Below are 19,332 nucleotides of genomic sequence, written 5' to 3' on the forward strand. Positions count from 1 at the left end.
GAGAGAGAGAGAGAGAGAGAGAGAGAGAGAGAGAGAGAGAGAGAGAGAGAGAGAGAGAGAACACAAGAGCACCAGCCACACAGTACAGAGTAAAGGGGAACTTCGTGTCAGGTTCACTGACCAGGTTTACATGGAAAACTCATGCGTTAGGAATGGTCAAAGTCACCAGCCTTGGCTTGCAGGTTAGTGTGTGACTTCTCTTGGAGCTTGAGACAAGAGACTCTGCGGTGGCCACTGCAGACTCGCAGTCAGTGGTCCCACCTAGGCTGGTGAGTGGTACTGAAGAGTAGCTGGACATGCTGTAGATATGGCACAGAGGTGACAGTTGTGTAGACACTCATGATGGGGATGAGGTCCATGGCAAATGGATGAAGGGGCAGGCCATCTGTGCAGGAGCAGGCAAAGGGAGGGGAAGGAAACACTGACTTCACACCCTAGTCCTTCTGCCTCTTGAAGGGCATCAGAGTCAGGGAAGAACCATAAGATTCCGAGGCTAATGTGAATATTTTTGAACATAGAAAGCCAAGGTTTAAGCATTTTCACATCGAACAAAACCTCTTTACTCTTTCATGAACTAGATGATCAGATAGTTACAAATATCAGCAGAGATAATTAGTAACTGCTTTGTGTCTTGGACTACTTTGTACCCTACTTGAATAAGAGGAGTACCTTCAAACTGGCTGGGAACCTCAGGGACATGTTACAACCAACCATCCTTATGAGGGAACTTGTTGGAATGAGAACTACAGCCTCTACTTGTAACAGTGGATTTATCTGCTTATATTTCAAACTCCCCCACAAATCACAAAGCATGTAAATACAACAGCAATATTGGACAGGTGCCAGTTTACTATACAAGTCTGAGGAGGGAGTCACCAACCTTTATAACACATATAAGGGGATTTGAGATAACCAGAACACTTTGTTTAGAATAGGCTCTGGCCTTGTAGCCCAGGTTAGCCTTGAACGCAAGACCTTCCTTCTCTCCCACTCACTCTCCCTCATTATAGGGTGACAGGCATGGGCTGCAGTGCCCAGGTCCTAGATCAAACCAAACCAAACCAAACCAAACCAAACCAAACCAAACCAGTCCTACAGAATGGCAGTGCCAGTCCAAGGGGGAGCCTGCACTGGGAAATCTGAATAGTAAGTGGAATGATCTTTAGTACTGCCTTTTAAGCAAAATTATGCTTCCAATTTTCATCTGAGAGTAAAAATCCAAACAAACATCTTTTAGTTAAATAAAAGAAGCTGAAGAACAATAAAACATAAATATTTAGAGGTACAATGTAAAAATAATAAAAGGCCCAAACAACCCTTTTCCCACAAAGAATATTGGTATTATTTAGAAGTTTTGCAGACTTAGTGATGTGATTTAGATAAGGACAAGTCAAAAATATGCAGCCAACACATTTATAAAAATGACTTTCTTTTAGAATATTGGAAATTTCACATAAGATAGTCTATGGTGAGTCTATAGTCAGCGCTATATACTCTGTGGTGGTGTTTAAGTGTACAGTCCAGCCTGCTGTAGACTCAGGTGTTTATGTGCACAGTCCAGCCTCCTTTTGATGATGGTTTCCCACACATTTAAACTCTGTAACATTTAGACTTTAAACCAAACTACAGGCTCCGCCCAGCTCAAAGACAGGAACATGGATTTTAGCCAAGTAAGAGAGTAACCGGTGAGGGGCTCGCTTTGCTCGGTGAGGGGCTCGCTTTGCTCAGCCGAGCGAGCGGCAGTTACATGGTTACCACGCATTTCCTGCTGTGCTGGCATCTTTGGCTTGATTGTCCAGGCTTTTGTTTTGCTGTGAGCTTTTGCTCTTTCACTTGGCTAAAATCTGTATCCTCACAAGCTAGTGCTTCTTCCTTTGGAATTTATGCTAGGGAGAGGGCCTCCAGGTTCCTTGTACAGAACCTGCGAGATCGCCTGTCACACTCACTCTTACCACTGCGAGCTTCTCGGACCAGGAGAGGAATGTCAGTGCACATTTCATGACCGTGTTACACACCACGTTTGGAAACTCTGGGACATTTGGACAACAGGAATTCAAGATGCCATGATTATTTATAATGAACTTATCTCTGATGAAAGAGTCTTGAAGAACAGAACTCAAGTGAGCTGCACAGGAGATAGAAGTAGCTGAGATGGAGACAACTTGGGGTCGGTCCTACTGCGATGGATACTCTGGGCTCACCTATGAGCAGTTCCAGGAAGTGAAAAAGCACTTTGAGAAAGACTAAGGAGGGGACTCATGGCTGACAAACTCAAACTGACCAAAGGAGACATCAGGTACTGTTTCTTCAAGAAGAGGCGTGAGATGAAGCTCAAGCGGTTGTCTAAGGCCCACAAGAATTGGAAACTGTGCTGCTGCCACTGTGCATCAAGAGGGACTACTGGGCAGAACCCCAAGGGGTCCTCTCAAGACGACCCTGGACTCCCCGAAGCTCTGGGAGCCTTGAAGAGTCTCATGCTCTCTTCTGGGCACCAAAGCAGAGGTGACGGGTCATAGGATCTCTGACTCTCTGGCAAAGGCTCTTTACTGTTAATGTTTTTCAACTTTCTTCTTGGAGCAGGGGGCTGATGGGTTTGATGTCTCTGGATGGTACGTGAATAATAAAGCATGCATTCATAGAAAAAAAGAGTTTTATACTTTAGAGATCATACCAGCTTTCCCGCTAAGACTTTTTATAAGACATAATCAAACTCCTGAGCTATACGATGCCTATAAGGAATTGCATGGTGGCAAGCACATGTCCAGGAGCACCCTGTGGCATGGGGAGTGGCAGGTGATGAGGGGACCCTTGTGGCCTGAGAGATGGTTGGGCCAAACTCATTAATACACAGCAGTGAAAATCAGTGGTTGCAAACAGCCTTGCCCATTACTGCTCCCAGGTCCCTGGGGTATCCCACCGCTGCGGCGAGGCCTGCAGAGGCTATGCTTATCCATGCACCCACCATCTTCATGGAGGATTAGGCTAATGCCAACAACATCCAAGAGAGTTTGCAGCTCCACAGGCACGATCCACAGCCAGTCAGTGAGTACAAGGATGGAAAGACAGGCCACAGAGCTGGTCACGTCACCTTCCCACGCACACTCTTTGTCACAGGGAAGGAAAATAGCACGATTCTTAAGTCATTAGAATAAGATGCCACACGGCAGTAGGAAAGAAAAGGCTGTCTCTTTATCTGTGTCCTGCACTTCAGCTAGGCTCCTTTTAAAATGAAAAGTGAACACAGTTTCCAATGCTGGCCTGGGAAGATCTAGAGAGGTGATTGAACTTTCAATGTGAGCTGCTGCAGCCACTGACTCTTGTGAATCGATGAACAACCGGGCGATTTGCATCAGCAGAGACTGAGCGGGGGCAGGCACCGCCACTGGTGTCCTTAGAGGGTTCACTAGACATCAGTGAAAGTCTGGTACTTTCAGGATTCCCAAGTCAGATTTTGTTCTATTTATAACACCGAGTGTCTCAGCAGTGACACATTTATGTCCATTGCATTTTGCCACCAATGCCTCAGTGTTTTGGATCTAGAACTCCCAGTACTGTCTGAGGAGTTGAGCCTTAACAAATCTTCAATGTTATATTACTGATTAGAGAAAAGAATAAAAACTGCTTATAATTATCTAGCTTATGTGCTTTATGGTATCGTTTGTAAAATGAGAGTACAAATCACTGTACATAAAATCCAAATAGTTAATATATATTTTCTGGCACTTTCTAGAAATTAGGCATTAAACATAAAACATCTTATAAATTTATATAATAAAATAAATGTTTACATTTTACTCAGATTACCGTCAGATTATAGGAAAGTCACATGTGGGCAGCAAAGACCACTGGAAACACATTTATGTCCGCAGCCCTTTGGGGATAGACACCATGGCTGCCATCCTCACAGAAACATTAAGGCTCTGTTTGGAAGGAAGAGCACTGGGTGTGAAGAGCTACAGAAGTACCACAGTAATTATGAAAATGCAAACACTGTCGGGAAGGTTTTCAACATAGAACATTAAAACATATCTCAACTGACCTCATGTACCTCTGAAGCCTGCAGATGCAGTGTCCAACGAGGAGCAAGAACCCCAGAGACTCCAGGGACAGCCCACCCCATACCTCCCAGCCTGCACATCCAGGTTCCTTCCCAGGGACTAAGAGGCAGGTTTGGGAAGAGGGTGGGTTAACAGCAACCAGTTTCTTTCCATGCTAACATTTAGCTGAAGGCCAGTGCAAGCCAGTGGGAGACCGTCCGTGGGATGAAACACACATGGGAGGTCTCCAGGGGTGAAGTGCCAGTGTTTTAGCATGAGGAGCAGAAGAAAAGAGAACGAGGACGGAAACCTGGCTCTTCTTCAGCAGGCAGATGGGATTTTGGCATTGGTGGGTGGGGCTTCCCCTCCAGCACCCACAGCTGGCCTTCCTCTGTGGAATGTGGAGGTAAGGGGTACCAGGGGGTTCTTGGGAGCACTGGAGGGTGGCTGCCCTGGCAGGCAGGTCCGTACCTTACTGTTTTGGAAACTGGGTGACAGCTGTGAGCCTGCACTTGAAGATTTCAGTAACCAAAGCAGCGAGAAACTGCAGTCACCTCCTCTCCACAGCAGAGCTGTTGATCACAGCCTCTTTGAGTTGCTAGAGCCTGGTGACATCTCTACATTGCTGCAAGTCCCCAATGCTCTCGTAGTCATTCTCCTTGGGGACATGGTGGCCATTGGTCTCCAGAGGGACCTTCTCATCCTCTCTGTTTAGAGTCTGTATGGCTTCATAGTCAGGCTCTGGCTCCTCACTGGGCCTCCTTGCTGGGGGCAGTGTGCTGATGCTGTTGGGAGTTTTCTCAAAGTCTTTCACAGTGGCATAGAGGTCATTACAGGAAGATGACGACCTCTGAGGGAGGCCCTTCATGGAGTGGCAGGCAGATTCTGGCCCTTTCATACATGGTCCAGGTTTGTGTGCCGACTGGCCAGGCTTATTCACCGACGAATACATTGCTGAGATCTAGGGAACAGAGAGACATGAACAAGCCACCTGCAAGATGTGACTCCCTCCTCCACTTCTTGGTGACAAGCTATACACTTGGCCTACTGCCTGTAAGAGCTGTATGTTACTAGAGAATAATTAAACAATATCTTCCTTTCTGTAGATGAAACTTATTTGATTAACTCTCTATAAACCCAGTTTCGTGGAGATCTCATGGGACCAGATGTAGCTCTTGTGGCTGGAGGACACTGACTAGTGGGAGGTCAAGGAATCACAGAGGACTCAGTAGAAAGCAGTGCCTGAGCCAGTGAAGGCGCTCCAGACATGCAAGCAAGAGAGTAGAGGTTGGAAGGCTTCTGAATGGCCTCTGCAATTGGCTGTCCCTGGCATAGTGAAGTAACAGAGGCCTCACCCATGACTCCCAGGGTTTGCCCTACGTAGTCAGGGAAATAGGTAGGTGAAAGTTCCTATCCGTGAGAACAGGTGCATGTGGGGATTAGGAAGTATCCTCTGTGGGAATTATGTCTTGAGCTCCGAGATGCTTCATCTTCCTGCACTGCACTCAAGAGTTCTCTGTACAAGGCAAGGCTCCTGCTATGTGTGTGTGGCTCCACAGGCACACAGGGCCCACACGGGGCCTTCCACTCCAGCCATGTGCAGCAAGAGCAGGGAAGGTGTCTGGTACTGTGTCCGAACCTAGCACGCTGCATGCCATAATCACGGCTTCAACATTTAGAAGGCATCACTAAGTCTCCTAAGTTTTAACTCTGGCTCTTGGATACTCCTCATCTGTTCTCACTGGTTTCCTCAAGTGATGTTAGCCTTATCTGGGTTCATCTTTTCTGAGGTGAGCAGTATCCAGCATTCCTCAGGGAGACATTTCCCGCCTCCCAACCACCCTGACTTTTGGAATTTTTCAGCTCACTGCTGATTTTCTTCTATGGTGGCCGCCCAGCTGCTGCCTAGAACTCCTTCTCCTTCTTTTCTTACCCTAGTTCTTCCTCCTGTTCATGTGGGCCGGCCCTTCCTGCAGCCTAGTGCCCTTCACTTGGTTCCTTACACACCCTGCCATTCTTGTGGTTCACAGTCTATCACATACCTTCCCAGCATGGGCAACCATCTTAGCCTTGACATCCAAGCACAGGCCTGAGGGCTTGTCATGCCTTTCAAGCCCAGGCAACAATCACAGAACATTTATTCTTGGGAAGAAGCACTAAGTTTTGTGGGAGGAGGGGTGGGGGCAGGGTCTTGCCAAGCAGTGTAGGCTTCACTGAATGAAATAAACATCCTCCAGCCCCGCAAGTGGGCCCTGGGATTACATTTGAGAGAAACCATGACTGTAGGCTGGGTTGTTGTGTTTTGTTTCAACTTGGTGTAAGTAGAATCATCTGGGAGAAAGAGCCTCAATTGAAAAGGACCTCTGTACGACTGGCCTGTAGACAAGCCTAGAGGCCATTTCTAAACCAAGTGATTGGTGTGTGAGAGCCTAGCCCACTGTGGATGGTGCCACCCTTAGGCAGGCCACAGTGGCTTATATAAGAAAACAGGCTTCCTTATAGCAGGACTTCATGGCCTCTGCTTCAGTTCTTGCCTTTAAGCTCCTGCCCTGACATACCTCAGTAATGGAGTTTTAAGTTTTAAGTCTTATGTAGATAATTGGGCTAGCCTAATATAGCCAGGGCTAGCCTTAGACTCTTGATCCTCCTGCCTCTACTTCCCATGTGACAGGGGTCGTTGTTTGCCACTAGATTGGATTTATGGCAACTGGGATTACAGACTTAGCTTCCATTTTTTAACTTTTATTTTTAAAGTTGCATGTGCACGAGAGCGCAGATGCCTGTGGACTGCAGAAGCACTGCATGGAATCCTCTGGAGTCGGTCAGACAGCTGGTTGTAGGCTGCCCAGCCCAGCTAGGTTCTAGCCACTCAACCCCTGTGTAGGCGCAGCGCAAACCCTTAACTGCCAAACCACCTCTCCAGCCCACAAGATCTACATTTCAGACTTTTTTGCTTATTTGAAAAGAATTGAAATTTACCTCCTCTTCTGTAAGAGTCGGGTCTTCTTCCCGAGACTTGTATGACAAGGAACTAAATCTCTGTCAAAAAAATAAAATAAAACACAACAAAGTAAAACAGTCTGAAGCCAATAGTTTAGCCCAGCACTTATGTCCATGTCTATGCAAATGCTTTCACATTATTTCTACAGGATACAGGCAGCTCTGCGTCTCCTGCATCAGCATCCCATGCCCGTGGCTGCCCGCGGCTGCCCGGCGGCTTCACGGTGTACAGAGGCCTTCTGATGTGTTAGTCGCCGAGGAAGGGCTGACCTGCAGTTCTGCACGGCACGCCAGCAGTTATATCCGACAGCCTGCGGTATCACCAGGAAGAACCCCACAGCTCACAGTCTCCCCTTGATCTGTTTCTCCTTGAGTTTGGTTCCTGGTTCTTTTGTGATTTGGACCCTGGTTTATTAACTATCTCTAACATATTTATGACCTTTAATTCTTGATTCCAACCAAGCCATATCTATGCAAACCATGTCTCTCCCACACTGGCAGATGCTTCTCTGTCTCCCAGAGTCCTTCACTGGCCCAGGCCTTAGCTTCCTCTTCGTCCCTCTCTGTCCTCACCATGCCAGCTTTCCTTATTCAGCTCCTCTCTGTAATTCCAACACTTAATCGTGATGTAGCTACTTCTTCCTTTCTCCTTCATTTCCTCTTCTGCTGTCTGTCCTTGCTGCCTTCCCAGTGGCTGGGCCCTGAGAGAGGCTCCCTGTCTCAGGCCACTTCTCTGAGGCATATTCTACCTGTGTTTCCTCCCCAGCCCATCTACTTGGTACACACAGCTCATAGCCTTGTTTCTGGATTCTCTGAGAAAACTTGAAGAGGCAAATGCATTTCTATGGACTCTACCCTGTCCCCACTGTCCCTCAGTCCCTTCTTGGTTACCACAAACGAACTTCTTGCCATACACTGCGCTCAAACAAGTTCAGCTGGACTTTTAGCTCTGTCCTCTTCTCACTGTGGTACAATAAAACCTCAGATAACTGTCCTCTCCACATGGTCTTTGCAGCCATTCCAGCTGGGTTTCCACCTTCACAAGTCTGAGGAATTCTTCATCCTGGTCCCTCAAGATGGCCACATCAATATGATGGCTTGTCCTGTGTGACCTGAGGTCAGCCCTTCCTCCCTACACTTCCTTTACCTGGTCTTCAGCAACCCTGCTCCCTTTCCTGGTTTTTGTCCCTATTTTGGTCTTTCCTGCTATTCCCCCGACCCCAGAGCCCTGTTCCTGGGGCTCTTCTGGCCCTAATAGACACTCATCTAACCCTATATTGTTTAAATACCACATTTCTGCTACTGGTCCTAAACCATATGAATCTAGTCCCAGCCTTCCCTTTTAGACCAGTCATTCTGCAGCTGCCCTGAGCTATGTCAACATTGGGATCAGTCCTGCTCTCTAAAGGTACGGCATGCTACACACACAGAGCCTCAGCTCTCAGCTCTGCCCTAGCTCCTGCTTGCCTGTGATACTCCAGCTGGGTTCCTGCTGGTTTCCTGTGCCCACCAGCTGTGCCAGCCCTTGGTACATCCCCCCCCCCGCCCCCAGCTGAGCTCTTGGCTATAGCTAGCTCTTCTCATCACTTCTTCTGCCTCTGTCCTGACTAGGAGCCTAGGCTCTCTAAGTTCATATCCAGGCACCTGTCTGCAAACTGCTCTTATCTTTGCCCATTGCTATTCCCTACCTCAGTGCTCCCTCTGTATAGCAGCCACTGCTATAACTTAGGGGTTTCCAAGTGGTCAAGCTGTACAACGTCCCAAAGAGTACACGTACAGCTTTCTTAGTCGCACGGTAACTCTGCTTAGGATTACCGTCACACACAACAACTCTGTCCAAGGTGTACCCCACCCCTGCTTACTCCTAATCTGCTTTAGCTTATTTTTCCCTTTAAACTGTATGATAGCTTAAAGTTGAAGTTCCACACGACCTGGGGTTTTCATTAATTTATGTTTGTTCACTGGTGTATTCATTAACACCTAGAAGGCCATATGGCATGCAGTAGATGCTCAATAAAATCTTTGTTTTGATAAACATTTAAACCTTTGAGATTCTTAACTCACATAAAATTGGGATTGTTTCCATGGAGGATTACTTGCGTGTACAATGTGCAGAGATAATTTAGATGTGTATTTCCAGTTTTTAATGTGAAACTCGGAGAACTGCTTACTAACAGCTAACCTTTTTATCTTCCAAATGCTTGCCAATAAAAAGCTTTAGGCACTGCAGACTTACATTGGCTTCATCTGTCTTTGGTTATCTGAAGGGTAGAAACCACTGCACTTCCCGGGGATGCTTCCAGATACTTTATGGCATTTGCAACAGCTGATTTCATAGAGAATAGTGCCAAGAACGGCATCAGAGCACAACCGGTGCAGCCACAGGAGGGCTGCCCGTTAGCAGTGCTACCGCTGCCTCCGCTGGGCCTCCCTGCAAAGGCCCGAGAGGAAGCTACGGCTGGAGGCTACTAGAAGTCTGGTATTAGCAGACTGAGGCAGTGCGGCTTAGTGAATCTGTGAGGACAATCTAGCCGGTACTCAGGTGAGAGGCCCACTGTGGCGCAGACTCTGAAAGACACATGCACTGAAGACTATGGTGGACTATTGATGCAGTTTAGATCTCTGCTAACAGCTTAGGAATTACTTAAAAATATTGTTTAGGAACTTGTGAAAAATAAGAGCTGTTAGCTTGTGTCCAGGAAAATATACACAGTAAGTTGCAAGCAGGGGCGCTACACATCCGGACTCTGTAAAGGCCGCTCTGCGCTGAGTTGTGGGACTCTCCTCAAAGACTCAAGGTTACCAGGCTGCCTGAGGCTGAGATGAGGGAAGATGTCTGGTAAAGAGCCTTGCCTATCTGGTTCCTAGTCTTCAAAATGAAGGCAGCAATCGCAGTCTAATTAGCTATATAATATAAAATCTTGAAACTACCTAAATGAGATGCTGAGAAAGGTTTTATATACATCAATCTTTCAGTAAGGCTCAGAGGGTGAAAATCCAGGCACAGCTGACGCTAGTATTTATATATATATTTCTCAGAGCGGTAGCCTCGGCATGACCCAAGCCCACCTTGCTGTGTCCACCGGTCCCTTCTGCAGCTTGCTCCTCTGCCTGTCCTTCTCCCTCCTGGGGAAGGTTGGCATTCTCATCCAGAAGCTTAACCGGGACAGGAGGTGGGCTTTCCTCGTCCAGGTCACTGCAAGTTCCCAGAATGCTCTCTGCGTTCGTGCTGTGGCGGCACTTTTTGTTTCTGTCCACAGAGGCATATTCAGCCAAGTCGGCCTTGCCCTCCATGGGAGCCCCCTGAAGCTCCTTCAAGGCAGAAGTAGACTTAGACTTGCCACCCTGGCCTTTGTCTGCCACTTCCTTGATCTCCTTCACTGTTTCATACAGGCAGTCCTCCACCATGTTCTCCTGGGAGGAGCTATCCTTGAGCACCTCGTAGGGCCCCTCCACTCCGGGCCCCAGTTCCGTGTCTGCAGCCCTGGCTGTGAGAATCTCATCCACGGCGTTCTCAGGCGGGATCCTGGGCAGCTCCCGGCTCTGGTGGCACTTGGCCTTTCCTGTGCTGTCCTGGGAGTCCAGTAGATCTGAAGCCGAGGTCTGGACTTCCTCATAATGCTGCATGCAGGTCATCGTGCTGTCTTCTGAAAGAACTGAAGGGGAAAAGGTGTGAACAGTGGGCGGAGGAAGCGGCCCTAATAACCAGTGCATGGACCACGATGTCGCCACTACAAACCTGGTTTTACCTGATGCTCAGCTGCAGACTTCAGTGCCAATGCACCATCTTATTTCCATTACATTGAAAGGGAACCGATTCACGGTAGCATTCCCAGTACAAAATTGAATAAATGATGTGGGCTATGCTTTTGACTTCATTACGTATCACTCCTGCTGAAACCCACGGAGGCAGTAGGCTTGCCAGGCACCAGGTGAGAGTAACAACAGGTGGGGCTTGGGGCAGGGCTTCTTACAGAGGCTGAGGCAGGAAGGCTGAATTCAAGACCAGGCTGGGTAAAGGGCAGGCTGTGGCAGTAACTCAGCGGCAGAGGGCTTGCCTCACACACGGGCCCTGGGTTTTACCCCTAGTGTAGCATACAAAATTGACAACCCCTGGGACCAGACTACAAGACTCTAAAAACATGGGGCATGAGTGTCCTCTCTTCCCCTGACGGGAGTTGGTCTCTGCCTAGATGAGGGGAGCAGCCTTTTCCCACTGCCACCCCAGTTCACCAGTCTCTTTCATCTGGCAGACATAACAGAAGCTGAGACACCATGATGGGCCCTTAGGCCATCATTAAAAGAGCCTGGAAACTCTGTGCCCTCTTTCCACATCACCTCAGCCTCACATCCTTGCCTCCTCTTAGAAGGAGTCCAGCCAGGACATCCTCGGATTGCCTCTAAAGTGGTGACCATGACACCTGTCGGTCAGTCGTACCTGGCTTTTGAGTGTTGGCTAGGTGCCAGAGACTGTTCGACCATACGTGAGTGGAATGGAATTTGCTCTTAGGGTGCTTATATCAACCCAAGTTCACTAGGAACTGGATCTCACTGTACAGCAGAGAGAAATTAGCGGCATCGAGTCAGCTGGGAGCTGCTCATGGTGCCCAGCCGCCCCCTCCCCCCCAACAACAACAACAACAACCCAAGCGAGCCAAAACCGGAGGAGGGGGCATCTGGGAAGAGGAAGGGGTTAGCAGGATGTGTGGAGGTGAGAGGGGAGTGAGGGTGAGCGGGAGCAAAACACACTGTATACTTGTATGAAGAGTAGACCAGTCATCTGTTAGGGAGAGGAAAAGAAACCCTTAGCCTCAGGGTTTAGCAGCCAGTCTTAGAGTTCTAGCTTCTCCTGCAGGAGTGGCTCCTGCTGAGGCTCTAGCTATCTGGTCTCAGAACACAGGGGCACTGGCACCTGCAGCCTTGGGTGCCATTGCTGATGACCCTCAAGGTCCCTTCCTTGCCTTGGGTGACAGCAAAGCAGGAAGAAATCATTGCAACTCCACTGTGTGGAACAACATGCCTGCCCTAGACTAAGTGTCTGCCTTAGAGGGCTCCCTGCTTCAAGTTACAGATTCTCAAAATCTGTGATAACAAACATCAGCCAGATTATTAATGACTCTGTGACAAGGATTTGGTTTCTCACAGATGTCCATGTCCTGGTCTCTGGCAACCACATGCTGAATGACAAGCAACTCCGTGTGTGCTGTTCCCCCCCCCCCCCCCCCCCGCCCCCCATGTGTAGTCAGCCAACATTGGGATGGGTAGAGAAACCTTGCTTACCTAGACAAGAGACTGCATAGTCCTAAATAGAGAAAGAGTAAGGCTAGCAAAAGACCTGATGATAGGAAGGGATGCAGGCGGGTGGCTCTCCGTCAGCCCCCAGCAGGGTGCAGGCAAACACCTCATACTCAAGATCTGGACAGCTGCCAGTCACTCCAGCCACTGCACCATTAGACTGGTAATTTAATCCAGTAGCCCTGTGCTAGCTCTCACTTAAACTGGGCATAGTGCCACCTGTGTGTGGGCACAGTGAAGGGAATGACAGCGCGCATTCCAAGAGGGTACCCGGCACCAGCAGCCATTATGCAAATGAGGCCTCTAGCTGGTAGTAACAATGACTGGGATAGAGTACATTCCCTACTGGTCATCTGCGTGTGTGTCTGTGCATAGCTTACATGCCTGGTGCGTGTGGAGGCTCCCCTACAACTACAGTCAGGGAGAGTTGTGAGCTGCCACGTGGGTGCTGGGAACCCTGGGGCAGAGTCATCACCACCGCCCTGAGCACCTTGCTCAAAGCCTAGGCCTCCCGGGTGCTTCCTCTGCAGAACTTACTGTCGCCATTAGTGAGCACCCCGTTCTGTTCGCTGCTAGCCAGTGCATCTGTCGTCAGGCTGGTTGCCGAATGGCTGAACATGTCCTTGTCGGAAGGCTGAAAAATCCAAACACATCTTCTATTAAGAATCTGCTGGGCACCAGAGGATACTCCGAAAATCAAAGCAGCCAAAGAAAGGCCAGAGTCCATTGACTAAATCAGGTAAAACAAGAACGGTTAAACTGAATGCCATGGATAACTAGATAAACTCAAGTGTTGAGAGTGGGGACCATTTTCACCAATGGAGAATGGCTGAACTTATTTCCTAAGTGTGGTTCTGGTCTCTCAGGCACTGGGAGTCTCCCAGGACTGCAGGGAGTGCATCTCACCCGGTGGTTACAGATGGGCTACGGGCACACTGTGTTTTCCTAGCTCAAGGGGCATGGAGACCACAGATTATTGTGTGGGTCAGAACAGAGCCCAGCAGGGATCAATGCCATCCCTAAAACACAGGTGGTGACAAACAAACAAACAGCAAAGTGTCGCTGTTTGGTCAACACAGCATTTGATGTTATACATTCCCGAGCCTATTTCAGAGCTTTATTGAAACGATCATCTACTGAATAATTGCTTTGCAAACCTTTCCTACTTTCAGAGATGCACAGACACTTGGGAGAACTGATTTTGTCCCTCTGGGGTGATGGTGCTGTGTGGACTGCCCTAAGAAACAGTGTCCTTAGGGGAACAACATGGCAGGCAGAGTCCTCACAGGGCAGAAGACAGCAGCTGCTTCTGGATGTGTTCTGTGTAACATGTCGGACCCTACCCTCTTCATGTTAATGGCTTCTGCTGCCCAAGACACAGCCCAGGTCTCAGGATATCACAGGGACATTCTGATGCAACCTGTACAGGAGTCTTGGATTGTTGGCTTCACAAACTTACTGACTCTGATGGGAAATCAAATAATAACAGATAATAAATAGCCCTTGAAGTGCAGCGGTGCTCAAGTGTCCGGGAAGTCTGCTCTTTTGGCCAATACTGCTCGTATCTGCTGCTATGAAGTGACTGTGGTTTGCCAGGACCCTGAGATGCTCATATTGGAGAAACAGTGTCTTTAGGGGACAGAGAGGGGGACCAAGGGAAGGCTTCCTGCATAGCACGCCACTGCCGAACTTCTATAATCTCTGTCTGAACTGCTCTTTCCCACCTTAGCTCCCATGAGAAACAAGTCAGCAAACTGGGAGTGGTCTAGGGAAGTCAGGAGCTCAGTGGGCAGCTGTGTGCAGGCCTCACTGGCACTGTCTGCAGGCATCCTGTGGATACAGTCTATCCTGGAGGTGTGTGGAGGAGATCCTATGTGGGGAAGAGAATGAAGAAGCGGCACTCTCCTCTGCTTTCCTGTTGCACTCTCCCTGCCCGCAAAGGCTGCTGTCCTCAGGCAGAATAACAGGGATGAAAGATGGAGAATGACCGGCGTTCACGTGGATGCCCATATCAGAGTGACCGGCAAAGCCTGTTCCCACCCCTGAACACTGGCTTCATACAGTACTCAGGTAGAGCTGCCAGGTCTCGCCATGCCTGAGAGCACTAGGAGCAAGTGAGGCCCGAGTTGAGTTCAGCCACAACCTCCTGTCCACCTGACTGAGGAAGGTGGGATCTGAAGAAAGACAGGGCCTATCTGTCCACTCCCCATTCCTCCCCTACCCTGTCACACAAGCAAGCACTGGGGAGAATAGAGACACTGGGAACAAGGAGTGGAGACAAGAGAAGAGGTGAAAATATCGGGAGAACATCAGTCAGGGCAGGAGAAATGCTGAGGTCCAGGGTGGCTGTGATGGGTGGGATGGTGGTCTCAGACAAAGGAAGAGAGCCCTGGCTGGGGTCCAGGAGGAGCTTCCTGTCTGCTTGGGCTATAGGCACACTGGGAAGTGGGGCTTCAGGCAGCCTGGTGCCTCATGCATGTGCTCTGAACATGCTTGCTGGGTGCAAACAGCCCAGGCCCCTCAGAGTTGAAATGCATATGTGCTCCTGGCTTGGAGCAGGAGGCGCCTTCTCTCCTAGACCTGCCCTGGCGCCCAGAGGGAGCTCCACCCAGCCCTGCAGACACAGATGCTGAGGCTGCTGCCACTAAAGGGCACAACAAAAGGTCTACCACCCAGGTGGACAGCTCTCTCCTTGAGACTGCTGGGTCTCTCAGGATCCCATCAAATGCTGAGGGTCCGCTAATGCACCAAGGTCAAGCTATGCTGTGGGCTCCAGGCCCTGATGAATGGCTGCAGCGCCACCCAAATGCATGCCAAAATCTCAGTTCCTAGTGCCACAGCCTAACCTCATCTGAAAGCAGGGCTATTTCAGATGGCACTGGTAGGACCGAAGTCAGAGAGGCACAGTTGCTATCTTTATGAAGCTTGGCTTCAAGACATACATTCAGAGAGGGAAGGTGACAGCAAGGACTGGGTGGGTGTGCATGAAGGAGCTGAGCTTGGGAACACATCTAGCTCAGGAAGGGGCTCGTGTGACAACACTGAATGCTGGACTCTGCTCTCCAGAGCAGAGAGACAAGAAATCTTAGATGAATTGTCTAGTTGTTCCTTGTGACAGCCCTCCCAGACCAGGAGGGACATGAAGACATCTCTGCAGAAGCTACTCTGAACACTGGTCAAGCCAGGCTCCCAGCCGTATATACAGTATACAGAAAGTCACAGCTAATATCCATTACGTCCCCATGCCAGCTTCAGTTGTGTCGAAAGCCAGTAGCGCCATGCCTGGAGAGGTGTACTTGGACAGACAGACAGCCACACCGAGGCTTACCACATTCATCAGGTTCTCATGGTCCCCACTATGCTGCCGTGGCTTCTTCTCTCTGAAAGGGAGAAGAAAATACCATTCTGATGTCAAATGTGTCCCTTAAAGTGAAGTGGACACCATACTTCCCTAGTCTAACATTTATCAGCTCTGCCTCTCTGGTTTTATTAACCAGGTTAACAAAACTAGATCAGAAAAAGTCCTGACCTACAGCAAAGGCTGAGCCCCCTTCTGGCACACCCCTTCCCAGAGGGTCAAGTCCACTACGGGAGACAGCGGGCTGCAAGCAGGATCTGTCTGTGCCTGGAACGCTCAGATGACAGACACCGCCTTTATTCTTTAGCAAATCCTAACAATGACCTCATCTTCTCCCTTAAGGGTCTGTGAAGTCACGTGCTGTAAGGAATGAGAGAAAATATGGGAGATACTACTTTGTCACCTCAGGGAGGTGACATTCTCTCAGGATGAGTCAGAGGTACTTCCAGTCTATGGGAAAGTCTGCCGAGTAAAAACAGAATGTGTTTTACACAGAACAGGCTAAAGGAAGCCATTGGCTGTAAAGACCACATTTCTATCTGTGGCGAGGAGAGGGCAACACCTAGCGGGAGAGTGAGTCATTACAGTAGCAGAATCTTGAAGTTTTGGGGACCCAAGTCTAGTGTCTCTAGGCTTGTCCTGTCCTTAAAGACCTGGGTCCATGCTTGGCAGGGACTAGGAGAGGCTGCAGAGGCCAGAGGCCATGAGTTTCTCTTTTTGACAGATTTTAGAATGGGATCAAAATCGAGAGAGCTGAGTATGGAGCTGGCTAAGCTGGTTCCCACTGGCTCCCAGCTATACCAGAAGGCTGCACACCCTGCATCATCTCTGACTGTTCTGGGCATCAGTCTTGGTGACAAAGAACTTCACTTCTCCCTGAGCCAAGGGAGACAAGTATAATGCTGAAAAGAGAGAAAAAAGGCTTCCATAGTCAGTGAGCCTCTTTTGTAGGAAATACAAGGCCATTTCTTCCTAAAGGGCAGTTCATCACACACAGTTTTACTAATATGTGAGCTCTCCAGGCCACACAATAGTGAGCACCCTCAGTAACTTCCCACTGTGGCAACAGGATATAGTACCTCACACTTAGATTTCAGTATGCCCATGGCCAAAGTCAGCACACAAAGACTGTGCTCAAAGAATAGCAGAATTCATTCCAGACATTTAAATAGGAAGGGCTCTTTGCTTTGCCCTCCAGGAAGATCAATAAGCATTTTCAATTGACTAATGAAGAATGCCCTTTGTAACCAACCCATGAACGTGGGCCAGGGAGGCTCTTAATAAAGAGGCTCCATCGGACACAGGGAAAACAACAGGTTTAGGCTCTAGGACATGCATGTTTGTTCTAACCTGTCGCAACTGGAGCACAGAAGGATGAGGAAGGTGATGAGGAAGAACGTGGCCACAGCAGCCAGACTTCCCCACAGGACCATCTGCATCTGCATCTGCCCACTGCTCAGTATGCTTCCTGCAGGGCCCATGGTGGGAGCTGGGGTGAGCAGCAGGTGGGGTCAGTTCTTCACAGGAGATCACATGGGTCTAGAAGGCTTCATCCTCCTGCAGAGAGAAGGACACTGCACATTCAGAATCCCTTCCTGGGACAGGCTGAGTGTGCCAGTGTCAAGATCCCAAACCAGAAAGAACCTGATCTGGTTGCTGAGTGCTGCCGTGGTGGTGTCAGAAGCTTCCGTACTTGGCACTGAAATGCACGTGTGCGGAAACCGTGTAAGATTTTGGTTGTGTATGAGGAGGCTCCAACAGCCACAGGAATGCCATGCTCACACCCGTGCCTTCTCTCCAGGTTAGCTACTTCTATTTCAGAATCTGAAAGGCCTCTAGCAGCACTTCACATAAGAAACACAGAGCCTCCCTGCAGGAGCAAGGCCTCCCAGCCGCCAGGGCCATGTTCACAGAAGGTAGGCGTGCCTGGAACTGGCTGGCTCTCTTCAAGTCTGTGCTGGGATGTTTGATTTCCTCACGTGGGATTTGACTGGGGCTGCACCAGTGTGTAGCAGAGCATCCACAGCAATGGGTAGTTTATTATCTTAGTATGAGGAAGGAGGTTCTTAAAGTCTTCCATAAAGACTTCAAGCACCGCAAAGCAAGCAAGCATATGCTTGTTCAGGTTAATACGCCTTAGCCAGGGCAGTGTGAAATGTTTGCTACACACGTGTATGTGCATACATAATTCCCAACTTTCAATTTTCAATTCAGTTTTATTTATATAGGCGTGTGTGTGTGTGTGTGTATGTGTGTGTGCATATGTATGTGCCCCATGGGACAATTGTGGAGGCTGTCAGGCGTGGTGGTGAGCATCTTTACATCTCAGCCATCTCACTGGTTTCCTAGACACATATTTTGCAAAATAGCTATTTCCTTCCCGTGCCTCTGTTTATCCCCCTAGCTCCTCAAGCCCATTTTCCTTAGAGCTAGAGATTAACCAGTGTCTGTCTGTCTGTCTACACACCCACGACTGCTGTCCACTTAAGAGTGTGGCTTCACTCTCAAGGAGGAGTTTTCACTGAGGTGATATTGGGTACCCAGCAAATTCATCTTCAGAGGAAAGGCTTGTGCTGAGGACACTATCTTAGCAGAGAGCAAGACCAATGTATAAGGAACCACAGGGCAGGCATAAGACCCGCACTTAGTTCCCAGGGATGCCACCATTGACTGCTCTCGCAGTTACTGCTCCCCGCTCCATGGGAAGCACTGACCACCTCCACTTGGACCCGGTCTCCACGCAGCCATGTTCTCCTCCACGTGGACCATCCCCCTGTTCCCGCCATCATGCTGCTGACAGTGCTCAGGCTAGTGCTCCTTATTTGTTATTTTGTAGTTTGTAAACACTGTCAAATATTGCTGTATTAGAGACATACTGAGAGTAGAGGAGCATACCAGGCTAACATTAGCTGTGGTAAGAGAGGCCTTATTTAAACTACACCCATTTGGTTAGCTCCAGAACATTCTAATTAAGAGGAACAGCCTGAAGTTTATGCTCAAGCAAGCAGAAAAGGAAGAAAACATGACTTCTGTGTTAGGCTAATGAATCATAACTAAATTTTTCTTGCAGAAAGACCACTAATTTTTACATTTTCACTTGATTCAGTGATATTACAGTAGTAATGTGGCCATCTGAGAGTGTGCACGTGCTGGCACCTGTAGGGTATCTCAGTGACAAACCAGATGTAACCAAAGAGGGTAAGTCGAAGCCACTTCAACAGAGGCAGATTGCTCTATTATACATCTATCTGCAAATTCAAGGAAGCCCATAGCTGAGGTAGAGTACAGCCGAGGAGACCCGACCACCCTGTCTGCCAGTGCGCATGGATACCCCTCTAACGCTTTATAATGCATTGGGGTTTCTTGGGTAATATGGGACTGTTCCCTTGTTATATATTATGTCTGCAAACGCAGCAGGATCAGTGTGACACACAGACAAATAGCTTCTGCATGAATAAAGTAACCACCACATCTCAGGAGACGAAGAACAACTCACTTTAAACCGTGCCCACACTGACAGGTCTCTAAACTATACATGCCCACACTGACAGGTCTCTAAACTACACATGCCCACACTGACAGGTCTCTAAACTACACATGGGACAGCATTTAAGTCACAGTGACCTCTGACATAATTTTGTG

The 19,332-nt window shown here is 48.8% G+C and overlaps 1 protein-coding gene across 3 annotated transcripts in view; it reads right to left on the reverse strand.

Moving 5' to 3' along the window:
- Nucleotides 1-23: 23 nt before the first annotated feature.
- The window catches only part of Pag1 (phosphoprotein membrane anchor with glycosphingolipid microdomains 1), a 142,301-nt gene continuing 122,992 nt past the window's right edge, over nt 24-19,332 (reverse strand). For all 3 annotated transcript variants that reach the window (XM_021158325.2, XM_029475223.1, XM_029475222.1), the window contains 6 exons: nt 17,041-17,247; nt 15,661-15,712; nt 12,870-12,966; nt 10,107-10,693; nt 7,017-7,076; nt 24-4,998 (listed from right to left, as the gene is read on the reverse strand). In XM_021158325.2, the coding sequence (XP_021013984.1) occupies nt 4,636-4,998; nt 7,017-7,076; nt 10,107-10,693; nt 12,870-12,966; nt 15,661-15,712; nt 17,041-17,171 (1,290 nt within the window). In that variant the 5' untranslated portion in view covers nt 17,172-17,247 and the 3' untranslated portion in view covers nt 24-4,635. The remainder of the gene's footprint in view (nt 4,999-7,016; nt 7,077-10,106; nt 10,694-12,869; nt 12,967-15,660; nt 15,713-17,040; nt 17,248-19,332) is intronic.

This window comes from Mus caroli, chromosome 3 (assembly GCF_900094665.2).
Source record: "Mus caroli chromosome 3, CAROLI_EIJ_v1.1, whole genome shotgun sequence".
NCBI lineage: Eukaryota > Metazoa > Chordata > Mammalia > Rodentia > Muridae > Mus > Mus caroli.